At 42.2% G+C, this 22,919-nt stretch overlaps 1 protein-coding gene across 4 annotated transcripts in view; it reads right to left on the bottom strand.

Annotated features, from left to right (window-relative positions):
* The window catches only part of U2SURP (U2 snRNP associated SURP domain containing), a 186,892-nt gene that overhangs the window by 152,751 nt on the left and 11,222 nt on the right, over window positions 1-22,919 (bottom strand). For all 4 annotated transcript variants that reach the window (XM_029617276.1, XM_029617280.1, XM_029617278.1 and 1 more), the window contains exon 2: window positions 1,491-1,592. In XM_029617276.1, coding sequence (XP_029473136.1) covers window positions 1,491-1,592 — 102 coding nt within the window. The remainder of the gene's footprint in view (window positions 1-1,490; window positions 1,593-22,919) is intronic.

The following is a 22,919-nucleotide window of genomic DNA, read 5'->3' as shown; positions in this document are numbered from 1 at the left end:
GGGTGACTTACAAGTGTCATAAGATTATTATTATAAATACAGAATAAAAATGAAATAGGAGGAAATAAAACATAGGTCATCTAAAGCAATGATATTGTCAACAAAGTAAAACAGATTACATTTTGGTGTCTGATTACCTATTCTCAAATATTTTCTCAAAAATGTCAATTAACCTCCTTTAAAAGCTTCCATAAAAAGCCAAGTCTTGCATTTTTTTTTTACTAAATGTTAAATAATCATTGATCAGTTAAATATGCTTGGGGATAGAATTCCATAGTAAGGGCCCAGCACCAGAGAATACCCTTTAACATTTGTCCATATACAAATTAAATTTTCAAAGGAGGTGTGCAAGTGAATTTAGCATACTATCAAGGTAATTTTCAATTGCCATTTACCCACACAAGTGCACTTAATTAATATGGGTAAAACCTACGGACCATTCAATGGCATATAATGTTGCAATTCAAGGCCCATATTTTATATTAGCTTTAGAAAGAATATAGTCATATTATGCATAAAGTGCAATTCTTTGATGAACCATAAATAAAGTTATGCTCTTTTACCAAAATTGGGCCCCCAAATGAAAGGACTTAAAAATTAACATAAGGACTTTAAACATCATCATTAAGACCACAGGGAGCCAATGGATGTGATCTAAACTATGAATGATATAGTCTAAGTTTTAAAGCCATACTTTTAAAAAATGTATGTTAACTAACAGGTCTATTTATTAAACCACATTTAAACCCAGCATTAATGCCTGGTTTTAAGGGAGGGTCAGTTCCATAGTCACTACACTAGAGTAAACAGGCACCACATTTTAGAGTGGATTGCTCTGTGGCTGGTAACAGGTGGGCTTTACCAATGGTGGTAACGTCCATTCATTACTCCCCAGGGGAAACTGTCTCTCCCTCCCCCCCTCAATACTTAAAGGAACATGAAGACTCAGCTTATAAAACCCCCTATGCATCAAATACCCGTTCTGAAAAAACAACCCTCCCCCAACATGCCAAAGGTAACATGATGGGGAGGGGAACTGTTTCTGTGCCAGGGAGTAGTGTGATTAGCCCCAGGTCATGCCCCATTAAACATTAATTTGGGGAGGGACAGAGGTCTGGGCAGGCAGGATAAGTCACCCTGAGAAGGTGGTCAGGCAAACTACATCTCTTGAGGTGTAGTAAACTATTACAGGTCGCAATGTTTAGCAGGATTCTCACTACTCCGTTTGTATATTTATGGATGCTTTATATACATTCCTATGCTATAAACCCATTAGGTTTTGATGCACATTAGGCTTGCTTAACACAGAAATGAGTGTTACCAACACTAGGCACGCACTGAGTATAGATTTCAACATATAACGCATAATCACAGTTCAAATCTCGGATTAGGCTTCAATTATCAGTATTAACGAATGCTGTTTTAAGACAAAATGTTATACATCTCTGGTTTTAAAAAAAAAAAAGAAAGTTCTTTAGAAATTACATTACCTTTTTTTTCATTTCCTCCTGCTCCTTTTTACTTAAAGTTCTCTTGGCAGTACTCATCTTGCCAATGCTGAAAGCTTTAAGTTTGGTTTCCAACAAAGGTGGCTAAAAGGGAGAAAACGGTGTTTAAATCAACGCTACACATGTTTCTGAGATAACACTACACTGACAAGTTTCCATTGCTTTCGATAAGTTAAGTTCCATTTCTAACGCAGCACACATTTTATGTATTTCATTTCTGTGCAAGAAGTCAAAATGGGCTCCAACTAGTCTGGCAGACAAGACTGGTCACCAGAAAACTGATCATTTTAGACAGCTACAGTAAAACTTAAAATGGATTTGCACCTTATTTTGCATGTCACCAAAGAACACCTTACACTAACCAAAGAGAGCATATGCAAAGTTCCTTACTTGTAAACAGGTGTTCTCCATGGCCAGCAAAACAAAACAGGCACACAAGATGGATATCACTCGACAGCACCGTTATTTTCTCTCAAAGCCCAGAGTGTGAAACTTTGGCTTTCTGAGCATCCTCACATGCGATTTTCCTCAGTCTTTTTCCAAGCCAGGTCAACATCCCAGAGAGGTGGGAGAGGTTGTGTGGATGTTTGCTTTGCTGTCTACGAAGAACTTTAGTTTCGCCGTGGACAAGTTCAACAGGCAGCCACACAAGCTGGAACTTCCCTAGCTGAGTGTTGCTTCAAACTAGTTTCAGGTCTGTGTCTTTTTGCAACCCATCTACTGAGTAACGGGTAATTTGAAGCGATTATTTCAACATTTTCTTAAGTACTACATGTCCAAATACACTCTTTTACAAGAGTCTTTGTCCAGACTGTAATGCATGTAAACGTGTGCATCACTAACCACATGCAGCCTTATAGATATCCTGCATGGTTGCCAAGTTGAGATGTGCCATTGTTGCATGTACTTGATGTGCCTTTATTCCCTTTCCAAACCAGTGGATTCAGAGCAGTGAGAAAAATACTGTGTTAAGTAACTTGATGAAGACTGTTTCTTGGCGGCTATGCCCTTCTGAGCTGTATCATAGGAGATGAGGTTTTCCCATGTGTCTGCATTCTGTCTAAACAGAACAAGAGGGCTCTATGTCAAGCCTACTCAATTGGTATGGTGTGTGGTTTCGGAAAGAAAACTGGAAGTACTCACTAATTAGATGGAAATTCAAAACCACTTTTGGCGAGTTCCAAGGAGTATTATATTTTTGAAAATTTGTGTACAGGGTCTAGATTACTAGTGCTTATAACTCCCTCACTCTTCTCGCAGATGTTATTGCTAATACAAATAAAGTTTTCCAAGCCAAAACATTTAATTTGCACAACAGCCATTGGTTCATAAGGTGCTTTCATAATTTGTTTAAACACACTAAGTCCCATTGTGGTACTGGTTCCTTTAGTAGAAGGTTTCGGTTATACAGGCCTTTAAATAAAGCTAGCCACTATCGGTTCTTGAAAAACTGACTTTCCTTCAACCATGTTTTTATAAACTTCTATTGTGCCATAAGTGGATTTGTTTTTAGAAGAGTGTGCATTGGAGTAATTTGGAAACGGAGCATATGAATGGTTGTTCTCCTTGATGGTTGAACCATCTCCATTGGAAGCTTCAGGATTTTCTTGTGGAAGGTTCCTTAGATGCTAGCAAAATTTCATTTACTCTTTGTGACTATTGTAACTGCTTGATTATGCTATCCTCAAAAGCCATTCCGTCCATGCTAGGGACTGAATCCCTTGTATTGAATGAACAGATTCGGAACTGTAGGTAACTATATAGGTGGAAGTGATGGTAGACTGTGTAATAAAGGAAACCAACTCTGGAGAGCCCAATGGATATGAGGCTCACTGTTAATTTGTCCTTTAATTTTAGAATCATTTTTACTAATAGAAGAATCTGTGGAAATATATATACTATACCACTGTTCCACAAAATTAGAAATGCATCTTTTCCTACTGCATCCTGTGAAGGTCTTTTTGAACAATACTGTGATAGTTTGTGATTGAACGGAAACACGAAGGTCTATTACTGGTGTTTCCCCGAGTCATGAAAAGGTCCTACAGCAAGAGTGGCCAACCTTTCACACACCATGAGCTGCAAAACCAGAATTCAAAGTCACCATGCGTTTCACAAGCGTTTGGGGGGGGGGGGGGGCACGGAAACCCCCTGCTTGAAAAAGAAGATCAACTCTCTCTGACACAGAGACACACAGGCACTCTCTTGGACACAAAGAAAGAGACACATATTCTGCTGTTGTACTGCTGCTCATGGGCTCCCTCAGTGAATACCCCCAGCCTGCGACTGCTACATTATATAAAGCTCTTGCTTGCTGACTGGCCATTCCATAGCCTGCCGCAGGCCCCTCCCATTTCCATTCCCTCCCCTTCTCAGTACTCACACTCTCCAGGAGACTCATGATGAGACAGCCAGTGCATGCAGCTCACAAGATGTAGGTTGGCCATCCCAGTAAAATACAGAACACAGATAGACCTTCACTAAACACAGACTCGAGAGACCATAAAGTATAAATAGAAACATGCTGACAAAAACAGAACTAGAAAATGCAACAAGCCCAATTGTATTGTGTAGTACAATAAAGGAAAAACAATCAAGCAGCAATAAGTCAAGAGATAAAATATTCATAGTATTAGAACCATACTAATAAAAAGAATAAATGTCAAAACAGCCAAGGAATAGAACATCCAATAATTAAAAACAAATTTGTTCTACTATTTCCCCCAAACACCAATAAAATATTTCAAAACAGCAGACACATGAAACACCAAAAGTTTAAAACTAATAAGGCTTAAACATTCTCCCACTCTCCATATCTTGGATCTTTTGATTTCCAGTCACCATATGAGTGCTATAGATTAGAAGGAGGGGGGCTGCACAAACTTTATCCTTTTTCTCTCGCATACATTTACATATGTTCATTCTCTCATATATTACCCTCATATATTCACACACACACAGGCTCTCCAAGTCATGTATACGCAAGCTCTCACACACACACATGCACACAAGACCTCCCCCTCTCTTCTGGGCTTCTTCTTTGGCAGCTGTGGGATGGGATCTTTGGCACCTATTGCTCCTATCTTTGGCCTGTCAGGTCCTTTGGTGTGGCTCAGGCTCCAGGGATTGCTTGGGGAGAGTATGGAAGGCAGACAAGAAGGCAGCTAAACGCTGCAATCCTCTCCTTTACAACTTGCACTCAAATTGGTTGCTGTGAAGAGGGAGAATCAAAGACAATATGGTCGGCTGTAGACTGAAGGATTTCACTTACGAACCACAGTTTATTTATTTATCGAGTTTTATATACCGTCGTTCAGTTTCGCCATCACAACGGTTTACAAAAGTTTCAATGTTTAACAGTTTCAGATTCATGTGATTGTCAACATAAATATTGTAGGCTTTATAAACGTAGATCAGTTTGTGCTCCAAAGAGCCGCATGCAGCTTGCGAGACAACGGTAGGCCACTTCTGTCCTATAGCATGTGTTCATTTAAAGACCACTCGTGCTGTTGTAATTAACAGCTTAATCTGTTGGCTATTATACTGCTCTACCCAGTTAGGGAAGAGCATTCTCCTTTTGGTTGCCCAGTTCCATATAGCTACGGATTCCTTGCAAAGGTGGTAGGATCCTGTTCCTACTTGTTTATATTTATTTAAAGCTTTTATATACCGAAGTTCATATGTACATCGCAATCTGTTTACAATGAACCGATAGAAAGGAAGAAAGGGGAAAAGGAATAGTAGAAGTTATAAACAACAAAATAACTGGTTGAATAATATGGTATCAAAAGATGGTTATATGTTTAGAGTTTAAGATAGTGGAGGAAGGATAGGCATAGAAAGGCGAACAGAAACAATAAAACAATAATCATATTATATTTGGGTTTTCTTCATCACCGATTCTATAATAATGAAATTATAAGGGAGTCGTACTCTCTCATGTCCTAGGCACATTTGTATTCTATACTTCAGCAGTCCCCGACCTTTTTTGCACCACAGATCAGTTTCATGCAAGACATTTTCCACAGACCGGGGATGGGGGGGGGTTTGTCACGCACATAAAACACAAGTGGATATTGTATAATTTAATTATTTTGTTTATAATGTAAATGTGACTCACCATAATGCAGAATCAGTGGGAGCACTGGGCTTGTTTCCCTGCAACGACACTGTCCCATCTAGGGGTGATGGGAGACAGTGACACCCGAAGTGTGTTTCTTATGTCCAGTCTACTCCATAATCTTGTTTTGGTTGCTGTCACTGCAGAAAACCCCATTTCACAAAGATAGGATGTTGGAAATGGAAGCAGGGTTTTCAGTGCTTTTGTGGCGATCTCAGGATATTCTGCCTTGACTTTAATCCAGAACATTTGGAGATTTGAAGTCTTAAACATACTTTTAAGACCACCATCATTTGCGATCTCAAGCAGTTGGTCTTCTCCAGCACGGACAAGGTGGATTCACCAGGCTTGTTCACAAATGGGTCGCAGATCCATTCCTTCCTAGTTTGCAGGTCTTTTGTTGTTGGAAAGTAATGCTCAAACTCTTCTAAAAGCTGAGCTAGGTGATTATGCAGCAGCTGGGAGAATGAAGGCCCAGGCTCAGTCTCTTCCAAAATCCCTGCTAATGTTTGAAACATGTCAAATATCCCTATTTTCACTCGCCGCCCCCACAATTCCAGTTTGGCTTTGAATGCTGCCACCTTACCTGCCAAACTTGAAAACAGTGGTCTTTCTTCCCTGAAGTGACAGATTAAGTTCGCTGAGCAAGTTGAATATGTCACACAAGTAAGCAAATTTTGCGACCCATTCTGTACTACTGAAATGTGCTGCAAGTGGTGATTGTTTTTCTAAAAGAAATCTATGAAGCGGCTCTCGTAACAAAACCTCTGGCCAGTGATCTACCTTTAGAAAGCCATCTCACTTGTGTGTGAAAGAGAAGACGTTTCTGCTCTGCATCCATCTCCTCACAGAGCTGCTCGAACAGGCGTGAGTTAAAGGCATGTACTTTGTGATTAATAAAACTTTAATCACATTTTGCAAAACGCTGCTAAGTTCAGGTGACATTTCTGTATGGATGTGAGTGCGTAGGCTCACATTCAGACGAAACCTCTTTGCCCCAAGCAGTTAAACCAGAAAGCCGTCCAGTCATGACAGCCGCTCCGTCTGTGCATACACGGACACAAATTGGCCAGTTTAGTTTCCCCAATATGTAATCATCCAAAGACTTGAATAGTTCTGCACATGTGGTGTTGGTTGGCAACAATAAACAACATAACATATCCTCATGCACATCCTCCTGAAAAATATTTCGCATAAAAATAAGCATTATTGATGATTTTCCGTACTCATCAATCTGGATTGCGTACCAGGGTGACACATTAATCCTCTCTAACAATTGTACCTCAATGTCCACTGCTATTTCATCAATTCGTCTAGTTATGGTGCTAACCTAAAGAGGAACCTGTGCTATCTTCTTAACTGCACCCCTCTCCTAAAAGTTCACAACAAATGTCCTTCGCAGCAGGCAGGATTAACTCTTCGCCAATAGTGAAGGGCTTCTTAGCCTTGGCAACATGGTTAGCCACTAAGAATGATGCTCTCACAGTGCAGACACATTCGATGATGTGGTGGCCTTTAATAATTGCTTCTATCCATGTTTTTTTCTTTCAAAAAACTCCAAAGGCTTGTCTTTTGATGCAGGGTGCTTAGTCTCTAAGTGGCAAAACAGTTTTGAAGGCTTCATGGCTTCGTTGGATAGCTGGTCGCCACATATTAGACAGAGCGGGCTTGGGGCATGTACTTCATCTGTTGCGATAAACACATAACTTAAGAAGGACTCTTGGTATTTTCTTTTAAATGCAGCTTTTTTTTTTTTTTTGCAGTCTTGGGGGTCTTCTTTTGTCTCATCATTAGATCTTTCCCCCTTTTCAAAGAAGCTCTCCAGCAATGTTTGCTTTTTATTCATTTTATAAGCCTTATAAAGTGGGTTAGCAGCTAACCGTTAGCTTGTGGGCTTAATTTATCTGTGCATGGAAAAAAAACCACGACTGAATACGCAAGTGCAGAAATGAGGCACAGACGGAAGTGGTCACCCTGCACACTACAACAGTCAATAAAGTGGAAATAAAATAAAATGAAAATGTTTTTATTCTTTTGTGCGGCCCGGTACCAAATGATCCGTGGCCCGATAATTGGGGACCCCTGCTATAAACTTTACATCAATGTTTTTTTGCTACCAGTGGTCCAGCGAAAGGCATCTTCCAGATTTGTTTGGACTTTCTTTAGCGCATCATGCATCAGTAGCGCTTTGAATTGTTTTGGTATTCGGATGAATCTTAGCACTCCTTGCAAGTCAGTCATGTCTTCTGCATCCTCCTCTAAGCTGAATTGTATTTTAGACATCTTTTGCAGAAAAAAAAATGGGTATATGGAGTCTTCCAATTGTGATAAAATGCCTGAATTGTTTTGGCATCAAGTGTGATGGATCTGAAAACAAAATTTCTGATTCTATTGTAATGGAGTCATTTAAATGGCATGAATCAGCAGATACAATTTGTACATAGGAAGTATTTCTGATTTGTGCTTTTATATTTTTCTCTCTCTTCATAAAAGAAGAAGATAGTTTTGATTGTACGTGCTCCCATAAATTCTCTACTAAGGTTGAGTTGAAAATTTCTGTTGAATAAATGCTTGCTTCATGTATGTGTTTATGAATCTGCCCATAATCTCTGTATGATGGCATAATATTCCTGTATAGGTTGCTGGGGTAGGATTTCTGGACTTGTAATTTTTATTGACTCCATTTGAGGTTCCAGTGTAGGAGGTGAAGTCATATAGCTTTAAGTTTCTGTATGTTCTCTCTTTTTTGCTTACGTTCTTCATACTTCAATAGGAAGAGCTCGATAATGAAGCTCTACCCTAGTATGAAAGCAAATCTGTGCCGTGGTTTTGGCTTTGAACTGGTACTTTTTTTCCTGTGAGAGCAATTCAATGCACCAATGCTTCAGTGTAGATTCTCTGCAGCTATGTTTTGGCATTGGTGAATCTTGGCACCCATGTATTTGTGCCAATAGTTATTTGCAATGTTTTTTCAGCACCGGTGCCTAATAGCTCCAAATCTGTACTGTGCCTCTTTTGCGCAACGGTGCTCAGCTCTAATTAGGCATATGCAAACCTACGCTTTTCTATGCTGCTGACGACTCTTGACTTCTTTGACCTGGAGTTGCTTTTGAACTGGGTTTTGATTTGGTCTCTTTCAATAAGCTTGGATGCTCATATCAGAGTAAGCTCTCAGTAAATTAGTACCCGCAGGGACACATGCTTGCAAGGATCACACTTGAAGAGTCATGATCCAGTCCCATGCATTTCAAAAAAAAAAAAAAAAAGGTCCGTAAATCTAGTATGGACATTTTGTGACTTACTGTTTACATTTTTTGAACACGCTTTTACCTTTCTTCTATATAGACATCCTGAAATTTCACAGTGATGCTGACACATTTGCTAAGTAGACAAAAATAGACTAAGGAGAATCGCTCATAAGGAGCTAGCACAGGAAGGCCCATGCATGCTCAGAAAACAAAACTGAACTTTGAGAGAAAATAATCCGACAGCACTGTCGGATGACAGCATCCATCTTGTGTGGCTGTTTGTTAGGCTTGTACATGGAGTACCTTTAAAATGTGTGCAAATAAAGTTTACTTTCTATACTTACAGAGATTGACAAACTAGTTAGCTTAATTCACTAGAAAGGGGTATTTCTGAATGCTAGAAGAGGTGAGAGGTGGAGTAAAGTTTCCAGGGCTAATTTTAGTCTATGGGACTGAAGCTGGAGTCTGGTGTCAGGAACTGGATTTCACAATTGTGAGTACAAAATGTGTTTTGTGTGCACAAATAATGTTTTGTGCATGTTAAGCATATTCTAAATGTACACTTTTTGTGTTAACGTGTTTTTATTTTCTTTTAACTCCCAGTGCATTAGTACACTATTAGTTTACTGCTCTAACTTTTTTTTTTAGTGTGCAAGTAAAGAAAGTGTGTGAACTTCAGTGCATTTTTATTCACATCTTATTATATTGGGCCCTTAGTCATTATCAGGTAAGTAGTAATTTCTCCATTTCCTAGCATGTAGACAGATGGACTCAGGACCAGTGGGATTACCAAAGCTACTCCCGAGTAGGGCGGGAGGCTCCTGTGGTCCAGGCAACACCGCATGTGCAAAGGCTGCATCCTCCTGGCCTACACATCCAGACAGTAAAACCTGGAAAAGGTATGTAAGAAGGATCATGTTGCAGCTCGGCAAATGTTGATAGACAATCTATCGTCTGCCCATGACACTGCCTGAGCCCTACTGGAATAAGACAACCTGAGTAGGCAATGGCTTTCCAGCATTCACGAACATTGCCATGACTACCTCCAGCCTGCGAAGTTGGTTCGCCCTGCTTCCTTCCACCATGAAGGTCAAACAAGTGATCTGTATTTCGGAAAGGTTCAAAAACCTCCACATACCACTCGACAAGTCTCTTTATATCCAAGGGACGCAGGAAGTGATATTCCTCCGTGTCCCTGACCTTATCCAGGGACGGCAAGGAAAATGACTGATTCAAATGAAATTCCGACGCCATTATGGGCAAGAAGGATGGAACTGCATGCAGCTGTATCGCCCCTGGAGACACCCGAAGGAACAGCTTCCGGCAAGACAAGGCCTGCGGCTTGGAAACTCGATATGCAGAACAGATAGCCACCAGGAACACTGTACTCAAGTTCAATAACTGCAAGGAAAGGCTATGCAGTGGTCAGGACACAGGGCCCACCAAGTTCAACAGCAAATTAAGATGCCACAAAGGGACAGGTAACCTCAAGGGAGGCCGAAGATACTTCTCTCCCTTCAAAAAACGGGCCACATCAGGATGAGACAACAAGGAATCACCATTCACCAGGCCCTGGAAACAGGCAAGAACCGCAACCTGTACCTTCAAGAAATTAAGGGTCAATCCTTTGTTTAATCCATCCTGCAAAAATTCCAGAATGAGAGGAATCTTGACCGAACAAGGAAGAAAATACCATTTCTCACACCAGGCCTCACTCTCCAAACCCACACATAGACCAAGGAAGTGTAGAACTGAGCGCGGAGCAAGGTAGCAATCACTACAGAAGAATATCCCCGTGTAAACATGCGAGCCCTCTCAAGGGCCAAACTGTAAGACAAACCAAGCTGGATCTTCGTGAAGGACAGGTCACTGCTGCAAAAGATTCTTGTTCAACGGAAGACAAAGGGGGTCTCCAGTCTCCACCAGTAGTCTTTGCAGAGCTGCATATCATGGTGGTCGGGGCCAATCTGGGGCCACCAGGCCATTCCCCTTGTGGCCTTCGATCCTGTGAACCATCCTGCCCAACAAGGGCCACGGAGAAAAAGCATAAAGCAACGTGTCTTCTGGCCAGACCTGTACGAGAGCATCTATGCCCAAGGACCATGTTTCTCTCCTGTGATCGAAGAATCGAGGAATCTTCGCATTGCGAGAAGTCGCCAACAGGTCTAAGAAAGGAAGGCCCCAGTGATCCACTATCAGCTGAAACGCCTCATCCGACAACACCCATTCTTCTGGGTCCAGACTCTCCCTGCTGAGAAAGTTTGCTCTTACGTTGACTTTTCCTGCAATGTGAGAGGCCGAGATCATCTGTGGATGTCCTTCCGCCCATTCCATAAGCTGAACTATTTCCTGCGACACTTGCTGGCTCTTGGTTCCTTCCTGTCAAATGATGTAGGTTACCATCGTTGCATTGTCAGTCTTCAATCGAACCATTTGACCCTGCAGTCTGTGGCTGAACTGCAAGCATGCCAACCAGACTGCCCGGGCTTCCAAGCGATTGATGTTCTAGAGGGACTCTTCGGCATTCCAACACCCTTGGGATGTCAGCTCCTGACAGTGAGCTCCCCAACCCTGGAGATTTGTATCTGTCGTATCAACCAGTTCAGGGAGGTCAAGGAAACACCCTCTCTCAGATGCCTCCTGCAACTACCATTGGCGCCGTGAGCAGATTTCCATTGGCAAGTGGAGCCAAACTGAATAGTCCTGAGACTGCGGGTTCTAATGAGACAGCAGTGAGCGGTGAAGACGACTCATATACACCCTCTCCCACGGCACCACTTCCAAGGTTGCCGCCATCAAACCAAGCACCTGTAGATAGGACCACACTGTTGGGCATATAGTGCTCACCAACTGACGCACTTGTGACATCAATTTCTGAATCTGAATTTCTGGCAGGAAAACCATATCCTGCCTTGTGTTGAACCGAACACCCACATATTCCAACAACTGAGATGGCTGAAGACTGCTCTTGGCCAGGTTCACCACCCAACTGAGCTCCTACAACAAGGCGATCACCTTGCAGGTCACCAGGCAGCTCTCTTCCTGAGACTTGGCTCAAATCAGCCAGTCATCCAAATATGGCTTACCAGGATCCAATCTTTTCTCAATGCCGCCGCTACTACCACCAAGAACTTGGAAAGTGTTCTGGGAGCAGTGGCTAGAACAAAAGGCAGCACCCAAAACTGATAATGGCACCCCAGTTCCGCAAAACGCAGAAAAATGTTGGTATTCCAAACAGATAGAAATATGAAGGTAGGCCTCTGACAGATCCAGGGAGGTCAGAAATTCCCCCAACCGCACAGCCATTATCACGTAGCGTAAGGTTTCCATGCGAAAATGAGTCACCCTCAAATAATGGTTGAGATCCAGGATGGGACGAAAGGCGCCATCCTCGGGCACAACAAAATAAATAGAATATCGCCCAAACTTTCTTCAGACGTAGGCACTGGAATCATAGCCCTCAACTGGAGAAGCCTTAGAACTGTAGATTCCACTGCCTGCTTCTGCAGGGAGTGGCAAGCAGACACTCTGAACACATCCCGAAGAATACTGCAAAATTCCAGCACATATCTCTGATGAGCGGCGGTATATAAAAACCAATAAATAAATTAATAAATATCCTCCTCGTATCACCTCCAGGACCCACTGATCCGATGTGATCTCGACCCACCTCTGATAAGAGAGAGGTGGATCACCAAAACCTTCATTGGAAAGCTTGGGAGGATCCGCCCCCACCGGGCTATCTGGGACAAAAGAACTGAGGCCTACTAAAAGTAGGAGTCCTCTGAAAGGTCAACCCTCTGTAGGCACGAACACACTTGGAACCCCAGAGGCGACCCCCCTCATACCACAAGGGTGCTGCAACTGCTTTTTTCCTCTGGCAACCACTTACTGGCCAATTTCTCCAACTCACTTCCAAAACAAGAGCAAGCCTTTAAAGGGCATTTTTGTAAGATTAGCCTTGGACGCTGTATCAGCTGACCAATGTCACAATCACCCTTGACGCCTGGCCGCTACCACTGAAGCCACTCCACTGGCTGAGGTACGGACCAAATCGCAGCCCGCACCAGCTAAAAAGGCGACAGCAGGTTCTATAAATCGCTTTGGAATTCACTCCAGAATCATCAACTGCCTTAGAGAGAAGCAGACAAGATCGTGCCACTAGGGTGCAACAAGAAGCTATCTGTAAAGTCATCGCTACAAAGGCTTGCTTAAAGATAGTTTCAATCCACCCATCATGCATATCCTTCAGGGCTGCTCCTTCCTCCACGGGAATAGTCATCCACTTAGTTGTCCACCGTCACCACTGGATCCAGGGGGGTACAGGCCTTCCAACGTCCGACCCTCTTTGAAACATGCCTCTGGGGCTCCCCATTCAAGATCAATCAATTTCTGAATGGCATCCATAATAGGGAAAAAACAAAGAGGCTTTACACAAGGAAACAAAAATGGGAATCTTCTTCAATTCAGATATGGAATCTGCACCAGGAACATCCAACATCTGCAAGATCTCGGAAATCAGAGCCAGTTCATCTCTATGAAAGAACCGTAACATAGTCTGATGTGGTTCCAATTACCGGAGGAATTTCCCCATCTTCCAGGGAATCAGGATCTGTCTCATCATCAGTGTCATCCGGGTTCCTATCAGGATTACCCGCAGTGAACTGAGGCATGCTCCGGTGCCTAAACATAGGACTGGATGAGAGAGGGGCCACCAACTGAGGATCCAACCTGACAGGAATGGGCAAAGCTGAGAACTGCACATGAAGAAAGGATTGCAATCCTTGAAAAGCTTCACCCAAGAAAAAGCAGCCAAATCCAGAAGGATCTGGAGTGGGGCCCACTGAACTGACATCCTCTTCGGAGGAACCAGTCAAGGAAATTCCAAGATCTGGCGTACCTCTAGACAGATCCTTAACCAGACCATCATCAGGCTGGGAGGATCCAAGCTTAGCAAAATCAGAGGAAGCCAACTCTCCCTGACCCTCTAAACAGAGATGACATGTTATAGGACACATCAGGCTGAGATACCCGAATATGACAGGCAACACAGACAGAAAGGCACTTAGGTTTCTTGCTCACCAGCGCCATCAGTGCACAGGCGATGGAGAATGTGCGTCCAACCGGCTTCCGTTGAAATAGTTTCTAGTGCACAAAATGTATGCGCCCAAAAACTAGGCGCCCCAAAAGTAATCACCACAAAAAACACACACACACACTCTACCCGTCAAGGCCTGGGTGCACTACCAGTGTTTAGAAATTTGTGCTCGCAAAAAGTGTGCCTAAAACTGAGCACACAACGCATGCAGAAAGCCAACAGACTGCGCACACAGATGTCCTGTAGAGGGCAGTAAGGCATGCAAAGAAGTGCACAAAAACACCGCCACGGCATACCACGCGACACACAGGCAAAAGCCGAACTGCAGGGCCTAGCACACCGGGGACGCTCAACCCGCCCGGCTGCCCAGTTTCCTTAACCCCTACAGAAGCGAATGTCAGAACGGCATGCCAAGCACGGAGACTGCCAGAAGTTCTGTAAACCCTTCTCTGTTTTTTTGGGGTTTTTTTTTTTTTTAAACACGGTAAGAGCTGAGTACAGAGACTGTCTCAGACGGCAGCGGAAAAGGGCATGTGCCATCATCGCCGTGCTCGGCCTCCTGCACCCGCTGCCTTTAAGCTGTACAATCAGCTAAGTCCACACCAGGAAACCCAGCTATCGGACCAAGGCACAGGTTTGAGGGATCACAGAAATCTCCTCAAATTCTCAACTGGGAGAGAGACCATTTGGTATCACCGCAGGAAAGCAGGGCTTTTCTTTTTCTATGTTAAATTCTCCTTCCAAATTCTGAAGCAATCCCCATAGAGAGATGCATGTCCAGCATCTGCTGGAGACAGATAATACGGGCAGGCTGGGGTCACTGCAGGTTTATACATATTGTGATGTCAGCTTGCTCTATTTCTATCTGCTGGAAGGGGAGCATAACCCACTAGTCCCGAGCCCACATGCTAGGAAACCTTTATTTATAAGACTGAATACATGTGTCAAGGTCTTGACGTAAATCCATAAATTTTTAAAACGTAATAAAATAAAAGGAATCAATACATCTCTTGGGTACTGCTCAGTCTCAAATATGGGAGATCAAAGAAAGAAAACCTTGGAGTGGGGACCATTAGAAGACAAATATTTCATATACATCTGGCTACATATTTAAAACCCAGAGCTCTATACCAAGTACTTTAATACATCTCTTGATTCTCATCATCCACTAATGGACTCCAGAACACCTCCATCTGCTCTAGAGAATTTTTTAGAATCTAAAAAAAATGTTAATTATGAAGGCTCAAGGATATTTCAAATACATTTCTGCATGATGTAACTGAATAACCAGAAAGATCTGGAAACACCCATATTCTTATGGCCCAAAAGAAAATCAATTTTTTTGTGAAGAAAGAAAAGGCAATCTTGTTTTAAATCGAAAAAGACCAGGTAAGTTGCAGAATTTCCCAACTGTTTGCTGTGGCAGAAGCACAAAATGTACCAGCAAATGTTTCCACTAGGCAGCCAGACCTGTTGGCAGCAAAAAATTAGGTCTGGCCACAGACACTGCCTGCCACAGCAAAACCTTGTCTTCTATCCTCCCCGGCCTGCACAATCTCTTCCAGCTTGCAGGGGAGCTGGCAAGCTGTGCTTCCTTGCTCACATTTTGCCTCCCCAACCGGCTTTACAAGGCCTTGTATAGTTCTGACTGCACAGGAAAGCCAGCAGAGGAGGAAGTAACAGCAGCACAAACCCCGCCAGTAGGAGGGGAAAAGTGAGGAGAGTCAATGGAAGGTAATTATGCCACAGGGTAGTGAAGAGGGAAGGGAAGATAATTGTGTGCCATGACAAACTGAACCCAGTGCCAAGGGTGCTACAACACCAAAAAGGCTAGGAACCATTGCCCCACTGGGATCTTCTAAAACAGCTGCCAGATCTAAACTGTCCAGAGAAAGCAGTGCTCCGTTTGTTCCCTGGATCATTCAAACATCTTCCCATTAGGACATCAAAACATTTATAAGTAAAACTTAAAAAACGTTAAGAGTCTTCCAAATTCCAGAAGGTTGTCCAAAATACTGTGCATAACCACATGAAATGCAATCATAGGAAAGTCAATCCCAAACAAAGCCAATAAATAGAACGTCAACAAAAAACATCAATCAAATATCTTCCACAGACAAAACCTAGATAGAGTATACTGAAAAACTATCTAAGACCCTGAATAAAAAAAGAGAAACAGTAGGCATCTACCAACCAATCTTGGAAAAAGCCAAGGCAACCTTCTTACAGAAGGTCAAGTAAGTAATTTCCAATTGAACATCCAGACAATGTTTATTCGCAAAGAAATGCCCATGATTAAGAAGAACCTGGCTCCAAACCTAGACTTCCTCAGTTTTAAATTGTTCGATTTTCCCAACAACTCTTCCTAGCTAGACCACAGTTCATGCTGGGGACTATACCATGACAATTTCTCCCTCAGCTAAATGAGTCCCTGTCTCTAGTTTTTCTGGTGTAATAAGGTACTTTAAACTGTATCTTTATAGCAAGCCAGTGAAGAATATGCAATAAAAAGTAGAGATGAAGCTCTTCTAGACTGCCTTAGCTCAGTTTTTGCTACGATATTTTGGACCACAGATCAATGTTCAGGCCTTTAAAGAGGTACAATTCTGGTCGCCGCATCTCAAAAAAGATATAGTTGTGATGGAGAAGGTACAGAGAAGGGCAATCAAAATGATAAAGGGGATGGAACAGCTCCCCTATGAGGAAAGGCTGAAGAGGTTAGGGCTGTTCAGCTTGGAGAAGAGACGGCTGAGGGGGGATATGATAGAGGTCTTTAAGATCATGAGAAGTCTTGAACGAGTAGATGTGACTCGGTTATTTACACTTTCGAATAATAGGACTAGGGGGCATTCCATGAAGTTAGCAAGTAGCACATTTAAGACTAATCGGAGAAAATTCTTTTTCACTCAACGCACAATAAAGCTCTGGAATTTGTTGCCAGAGGAGGTGGTTAGTGCAGTTAGTGTAGCTGGGTTCAAAAAAAGGTTTGGATAAGTTTTTGGAGGAGAAGTCTATTAATGGCTATTAATCAATTATACTTAGGGAATAGCCACTGCTATTAATTGCATCAGTAGCATGGGTTCTTTTTAGTGTTTGGGTAATTGCCAGGTTCTTGTGGCCTAGTTTTGGCCTCTGTTGGAAACAGGATGCTGGGCTTGATGGACCCTTGGTCTGACCCAGCATGGCAATTTCTTATGTTCTTAACATAAATCCTATTAACCAGGGAGATCACTTCTGATGGAATTCTGATATCCTCCACAAAATATTTCCTAAACAAGTCGATAAGGAGGTACTGCAGTGAATATAAATTGCCATACTGGGTCAGACCAAGAGTCCATCAAGCCCAGCATCCTGTTTCCAACAGTGGCCAATCCAGGCTACAAGTACCTGGCAAGTACCCAAACACTAAGTAGATCCCATGCTACTGATGCCAGTAATAGCAGAGGCCATTCTCTAAAACAACTTGATTAATAGCAGTTAATGGACTTCTCCTCCAAGAACTTATCCAATCCTTTTATAAACCCAGCTACACTAACTGCACTAACCACATCCTCTGGCAACAAATTCCAGAGCTTAATTGTGCGTTGAGTGAAAAAGAATTTTCTGCAATTAGTTTTAAAATGTGCTACTTGCTAACGTCACGGAGTGCCCCCTAGTCCTTCTATTATCCGAAAGAGTAAATAACTGATTCACATTTACCATTCTAGACCTCTCATGATTTTAAAGAACTCTATCATATCCCCTCCTCAGCCATCTCTTCTCCAAGCTTTACAGCCCTAACCTCTTTAACCTTTCCTCAGAAGGGAGCTGTTCCATCCCCTTTATCATTTGTCGCCCTTCTCCATCGCAACTATATCTTTGAGATGCAGCAACCAGAACTGTACACAATACTCAAGGTGTGGTCTCACATGGAGCAATACAGAGGCATTGTGACTTTTTACATTGTATTCACCATTCTCTTCCTAATAATTCCTAACATTGTTTGCTTTTTTGATTGCTGCAGCACACTGAGCTGACTATTTCGATATATTATCCACTATGATGCCTAGATCTCTTTCTTGGGTGGTAGCTCCTAATATGGAACCTAACACTGTAACTACATCAAGGGTTATTTTTCCCTATATGCATCACCTTGCACTTGTCCACATGAAATTTCATCTGCCATTTGGATACCCAATCTTATTTAACGTTTCTTATATACCGACATGTTAATAACATCACATCGGTTTCCATAGAACATAAATGCAGCGACAATGGCTTTACAGTCAAACTGATTTTGAACTGGTGAGGAGATATATTAAGCAAAAGGCGTAAAAACTAACAGGGTCTAGGAAGGGGGTACTATATTTAAAAAGGAGGATCTTCCAGTCTCGCAAGGTCCTCCTGCAATTTATCACAATCTGCTTGTGATTTAACTACTCTGAACAATTTTGTATCAACTGCAAATTTGATTACCTCACTAGTCGTATTTCTTTTCAAATCATTTATAAATATTGAAAAGTAAGGGTCCCAATACAGATCCCCGAGGCACTCCACTGTTTACCCTTTTCCACTGAGAAAATTGTCCATTTAATCCTACTCTCTGTTTCCTGTCTTTTAGCCAGTTTGTAATCCACAAAAGGACACCACCACCTATCCCATGACTTTTTACTTTTCCTAGAAACCTCTCATGAGGAACTTTATCAAACGCCTTCTGAAAATCCAAGTACACTACATCTACCGGTTCACCTTTATCCACATGTTTATTAACTCCTTCAAAAAAAGTGAAGCAGATTTGTGAGGCAAGACTTGCCTTGGGTAAAGCCATGCTGACTTTGTTCCATTAAACCATGTCTTTCTATATGTTCTGTGATTTTGATGCTTAGAACACTTTCCACTATTTTTCCTGGCACTGAGTCAGGCTAACCAGTCTGTAGTTTCCTGGATCGCCCCTGGTGCTCTTTTTAAATATTGGCGTTACATTAGCTATCCTCCAGTCTTCAGGTACAATGGATATAATAATTGAAATACCCCATTATTACTGCACTACCAACTTGGTTAGCTTCCCTGATCTCTCTTAGCATTTCATCATCTGTCTGATCATTTTGGCCAGGTGGATGGTAGTATACTAATCACTATACTCTTACCCATCACAATTGGGATTTTACCCAAATAAATTCTACTGAGCATTTAGTCTCTTGTATGATCTTTATCCTGTTGACCTCTATAACCTCCCAGACCTAAGGTGCTACACCCCCACCAAGTTGATCCACCCTATCATTGCAGTATAATTCGTACCCTAATATAGCACTGTCCCATTTGGGGAAGTTCAGAAGGTGCAAGTTTAACAACCTGGACTGGTTGATTTTCAAGAGCTTTTTGTTTGTTTTTAAATGATATCACCATTTTACCTTGGATTAATGTAGCATTAAAAGCCTGACTGACCATATGTTGTTCCAGAATAGTAGTTTCTCTGGACTGTGAGGCGAGATTATTATTTCTGTTCATGTTTCTCCAACTTGCCTAACCATTTTAATATCAGAGGAACCAGTCACAGTTGCTCCAGATGCACAATGGCAGACCAGAGACCAAAGTTACATTCTCAAGCTTCACCAGTGGGCTCCCCTATTTAAAACTCAGCCCCTTTCCCACCCCCTAGGATGTTAGGCATGGTAATAGTAGATTAACAGTTCTTACTGCCAGGCAAGAGTCTGCAGACAAATCTTCTCTGCACTCCTGCCACCCAGCCATGGGCAGAATCTGAATCTTCATCCTGATTCCGAACATCAGATCCACTCTGCTCACCTGAATGATGCCGAATAATGCTGGAATAAGAACATCGCCAGCAAAGATATGGGGGAGACTGAATAAGAGATCTTGGGATTGGCATTCAGTGGAAACACTGAGAGGAGAGGATCACCTTGCTGGTGGCTGAAAGGAATCAGTAAGTTTTTGCTTGGGACATTGACATTGACTTTAAAAGTATTGGGGCAAGGTTAACTATTTGGGAATATTATTTAGTGTGTTTGTGCCTTTAATAGTCAGGCAGTAAACAAACAAGTTAGACTGTTTGCATTTTTAAATAGTCAGTCAATAAGGTAGCAGTAGGTAGGCAGTGAATACACAAGTTAGACTGTATTTTTAGTCAGTCAATAAGGTAGCAGTAGGTTGGCAGTGAATAAACAAGTTAGACTGTTTGTATTTAGTCAGTCAATAAGGTAGCAGTAGGTAGTGTGTTTATTTTTTAAAAGTCTGCCTGACTATTAAAGTGTCCTCCAGACTTTTAAAGAGCTAAGTGTTTTATTTAATAATAACTGAGTGCATTGTATTGAAAAACAAAAAAAAAAAAAAAACCACAAACCCCCCCCCACAAAAAAGTAGCCAGAAGCTAGAAATAAGCTAGGAGCAGTATATACCAAAGTAAAAAAGTTGAATAGTTCAGCTCAGTTACTCACCTTGGAAAGGTGTTGAGGTAGTGTGATTAGGTTTGAATAGGGAACAACATTTGTTAATCAAGGGAGCTGTGAGTCACTCAGGCTGACTAACTAAAGTTAGACTGTTTGTAATTTCTAGTCTGGCAGTTTTTTCATCATAGGGACCTTGAGGAGGCTTTTGTCAATTGATCTGCTCTCTAGGTGATGCATTGTCCTTTCGCACTGAGGATATCTCCCCAAGGCCTACTGCCCAGGAGGGAAGGGTTAGGTCGGCCGTCATAGTTGGTGATTCGATTATTAGGAATGTAGATAGCTGGGTGGCTGGTGGACGTGAGGATCGCCTGGTAACAGGCCTACCTGGTGCGAAGGTGGCGGACCTCACGCGTCACCTAGATAGGATTTTAGACAGTGCTGGGGAGGAGCCGGCTGTCGTGGTACACGTGGGCACCAACGACATAGGAAAATGTGGGAGGGATGTTCTGGAAGCCAAATATAGGCTCTTAGGTAGAAAGATTAAATCCAGAACCTCCAGGGTAGCATTCTCTGAAATGCTCCCTGTTCCACGCGCAGGTCACCAGAGGCAGGCAGAGCTCCGGAGTCTCAATGCGTGGATGAGACGATGGTGCAAGGAAGAGGGATTCAGTTTTGTTAGGAACTGGGGAACCTTTTGGGGAAGGGGGAGTCTCTTCCGAAGGGATGGGCTCCACCTTAACCAGGGTGGAACCAGACTGCTGGCGCTAACCTTTAAAAAGGAGATAGCGCAGCTTTTAAACTAGAACAAAGGGGAAAGCCGACAGTCGCTCAGCAGCACATGGTTCGGAGAGAGGTATCTTTAAAGGATACTAATGATGCATTAGAATTAGGGCATCCCGACAGTGAGGTTCCAATAATTAGAAAAGTAGTCCAAGTGCCTGTAACTAAAAGCTCACCTGAGCTAAAAAACTCTAACTTATCCCTATCAATTAAAAAGCAGAATAAAAATACAAACAAAAAACAAACTTTGAAATGTTTGTATGCTAATGCCAGAAGTCTAAGATGTAAGATGGGAGAATTAGAATGTATAGCAGTAAATGATGACATAGACTTAATTGGCATCTCAGAGACATGGTGGAAAGAGGATAACCAATGGGATAGTGCTATACCGGGGTACAAATTATATCGCAATGACAGAGAGGAGCACTCGGGAGGAGGTGTGGCGCTTTATGTCCGGGATGGCATAGAGTCCAACAGGATAAACATCCTGCATGAGACTAAATACAAAATTGAATCTTTATGGGTAGAAATCCCTTGTGTATCAGGGAAGACTACAGTGATAGAGGTATACTACCGTCCACCTGGTCAAGATGGTGAGATGGACAGTGAAATGCTAAGAGAAATTAGGGAAGCTAACCAAATTGGTAGTGCAGTAATAATGGGAGACTTCAATTACCCCAATATAGACTGGGTAAATGTATCATCGGGTCACGCTAGAGAGATAACGTTCCTGGATGGAATAAATGATAGCTTTATGGAGCAATTGGTTCAGGAACCGACGAGAGAGGGAGCAATTTTAGATCTAATTCACAGTGGAGCACAGGACTTGGTGAGAGAGGTAACGGTGGTGGGGCCGCTTGGCAATAGTGATCATAATATGATCAAATTTGATTTAATGACTGGAAAAGGAACAGTGTGCAAATCCAAGGCTCTCGTGCTAAACTTTCAAAAGGGAAACTTTGATAAAATGAGAAAAATTGTTAGAAAAAAAACTGAAAGGAGCAGCTACAAAAGTAAAAAATGTCCAAGAGGCGTGGTCATTGTTAAAAAATACCATTCTAGAAGCACAGTCCAGATGTATTCCACACATTAAGAAAGGTGGAAAGAAGGCAAAACGATTACTGGCATGGTTAAAAGGGGAGGTGAAAGAAGCTATTTTAGCCAAAAGATCTTCATTCAAAAATTGGAAGAAGGATCCAACAGAAGAAAATAGGATAAAGCATAAACATTGGCAAGTTAAATGTAAGACATTGATAAGACAGGCTAAGAGAGAATTTGAAAAGAAGTTGGCTGTAGAGGCAAAAACTCACAGTAAAAACCTTTTTTAAATATATCCGAAGCAGAAAGCCTGTGAGGGAGTCAGTTGGACCGTTAGATGATCGAGGGGTTAAAGGGGCACTTAGAGAAGATAAGGCCATCGCGGAAAGATTAAATGATTTCTTTGCTTCGGTGTTTACTGAAGAGGATGTTGGGGAGGTACCCGTAATGGAGAAGGTTTTCATGGGTAATGATTCAGATGGACTGAATCAAATCACAGTGAACCTAGAAGATGTGGTAGGCCTGATTGGCAAACTGAAGAGTAGTAAATCACCTGGACCGGATGGTATACACCCCAGAGTTCTGAAGGAACTAAAAAATGAAATTTCAGACCTATTAGTAAAAATTTGTAACTTATCATTAAAATCATCCATTGTACCTGAAGACTGGAGGATAGCAAATGTAACCCCAATATTTAAAAAGGGCTCCAGGGGCGATCCGGGAAACTACAGACCGGTTAAC

The sequence above is a fragment of the Rhinatrema bivittatum genome, chromosome 9 (assembly GCF_901001135.1).
Source record: "Rhinatrema bivittatum chromosome 9, aRhiBiv1.1, whole genome shotgun sequence".
NCBI classification, from domain to species: domain Eukaryota; kingdom Metazoa; phylum Chordata; class Amphibia; order Gymnophiona; family Rhinatrematidae; genus Rhinatrema; species Rhinatrema bivittatum.
The sequence above is the reverse complement of the archived record's forward strand: the minus strand, read 5'-3'. Positions and strand labels throughout refer to the sequence as shown.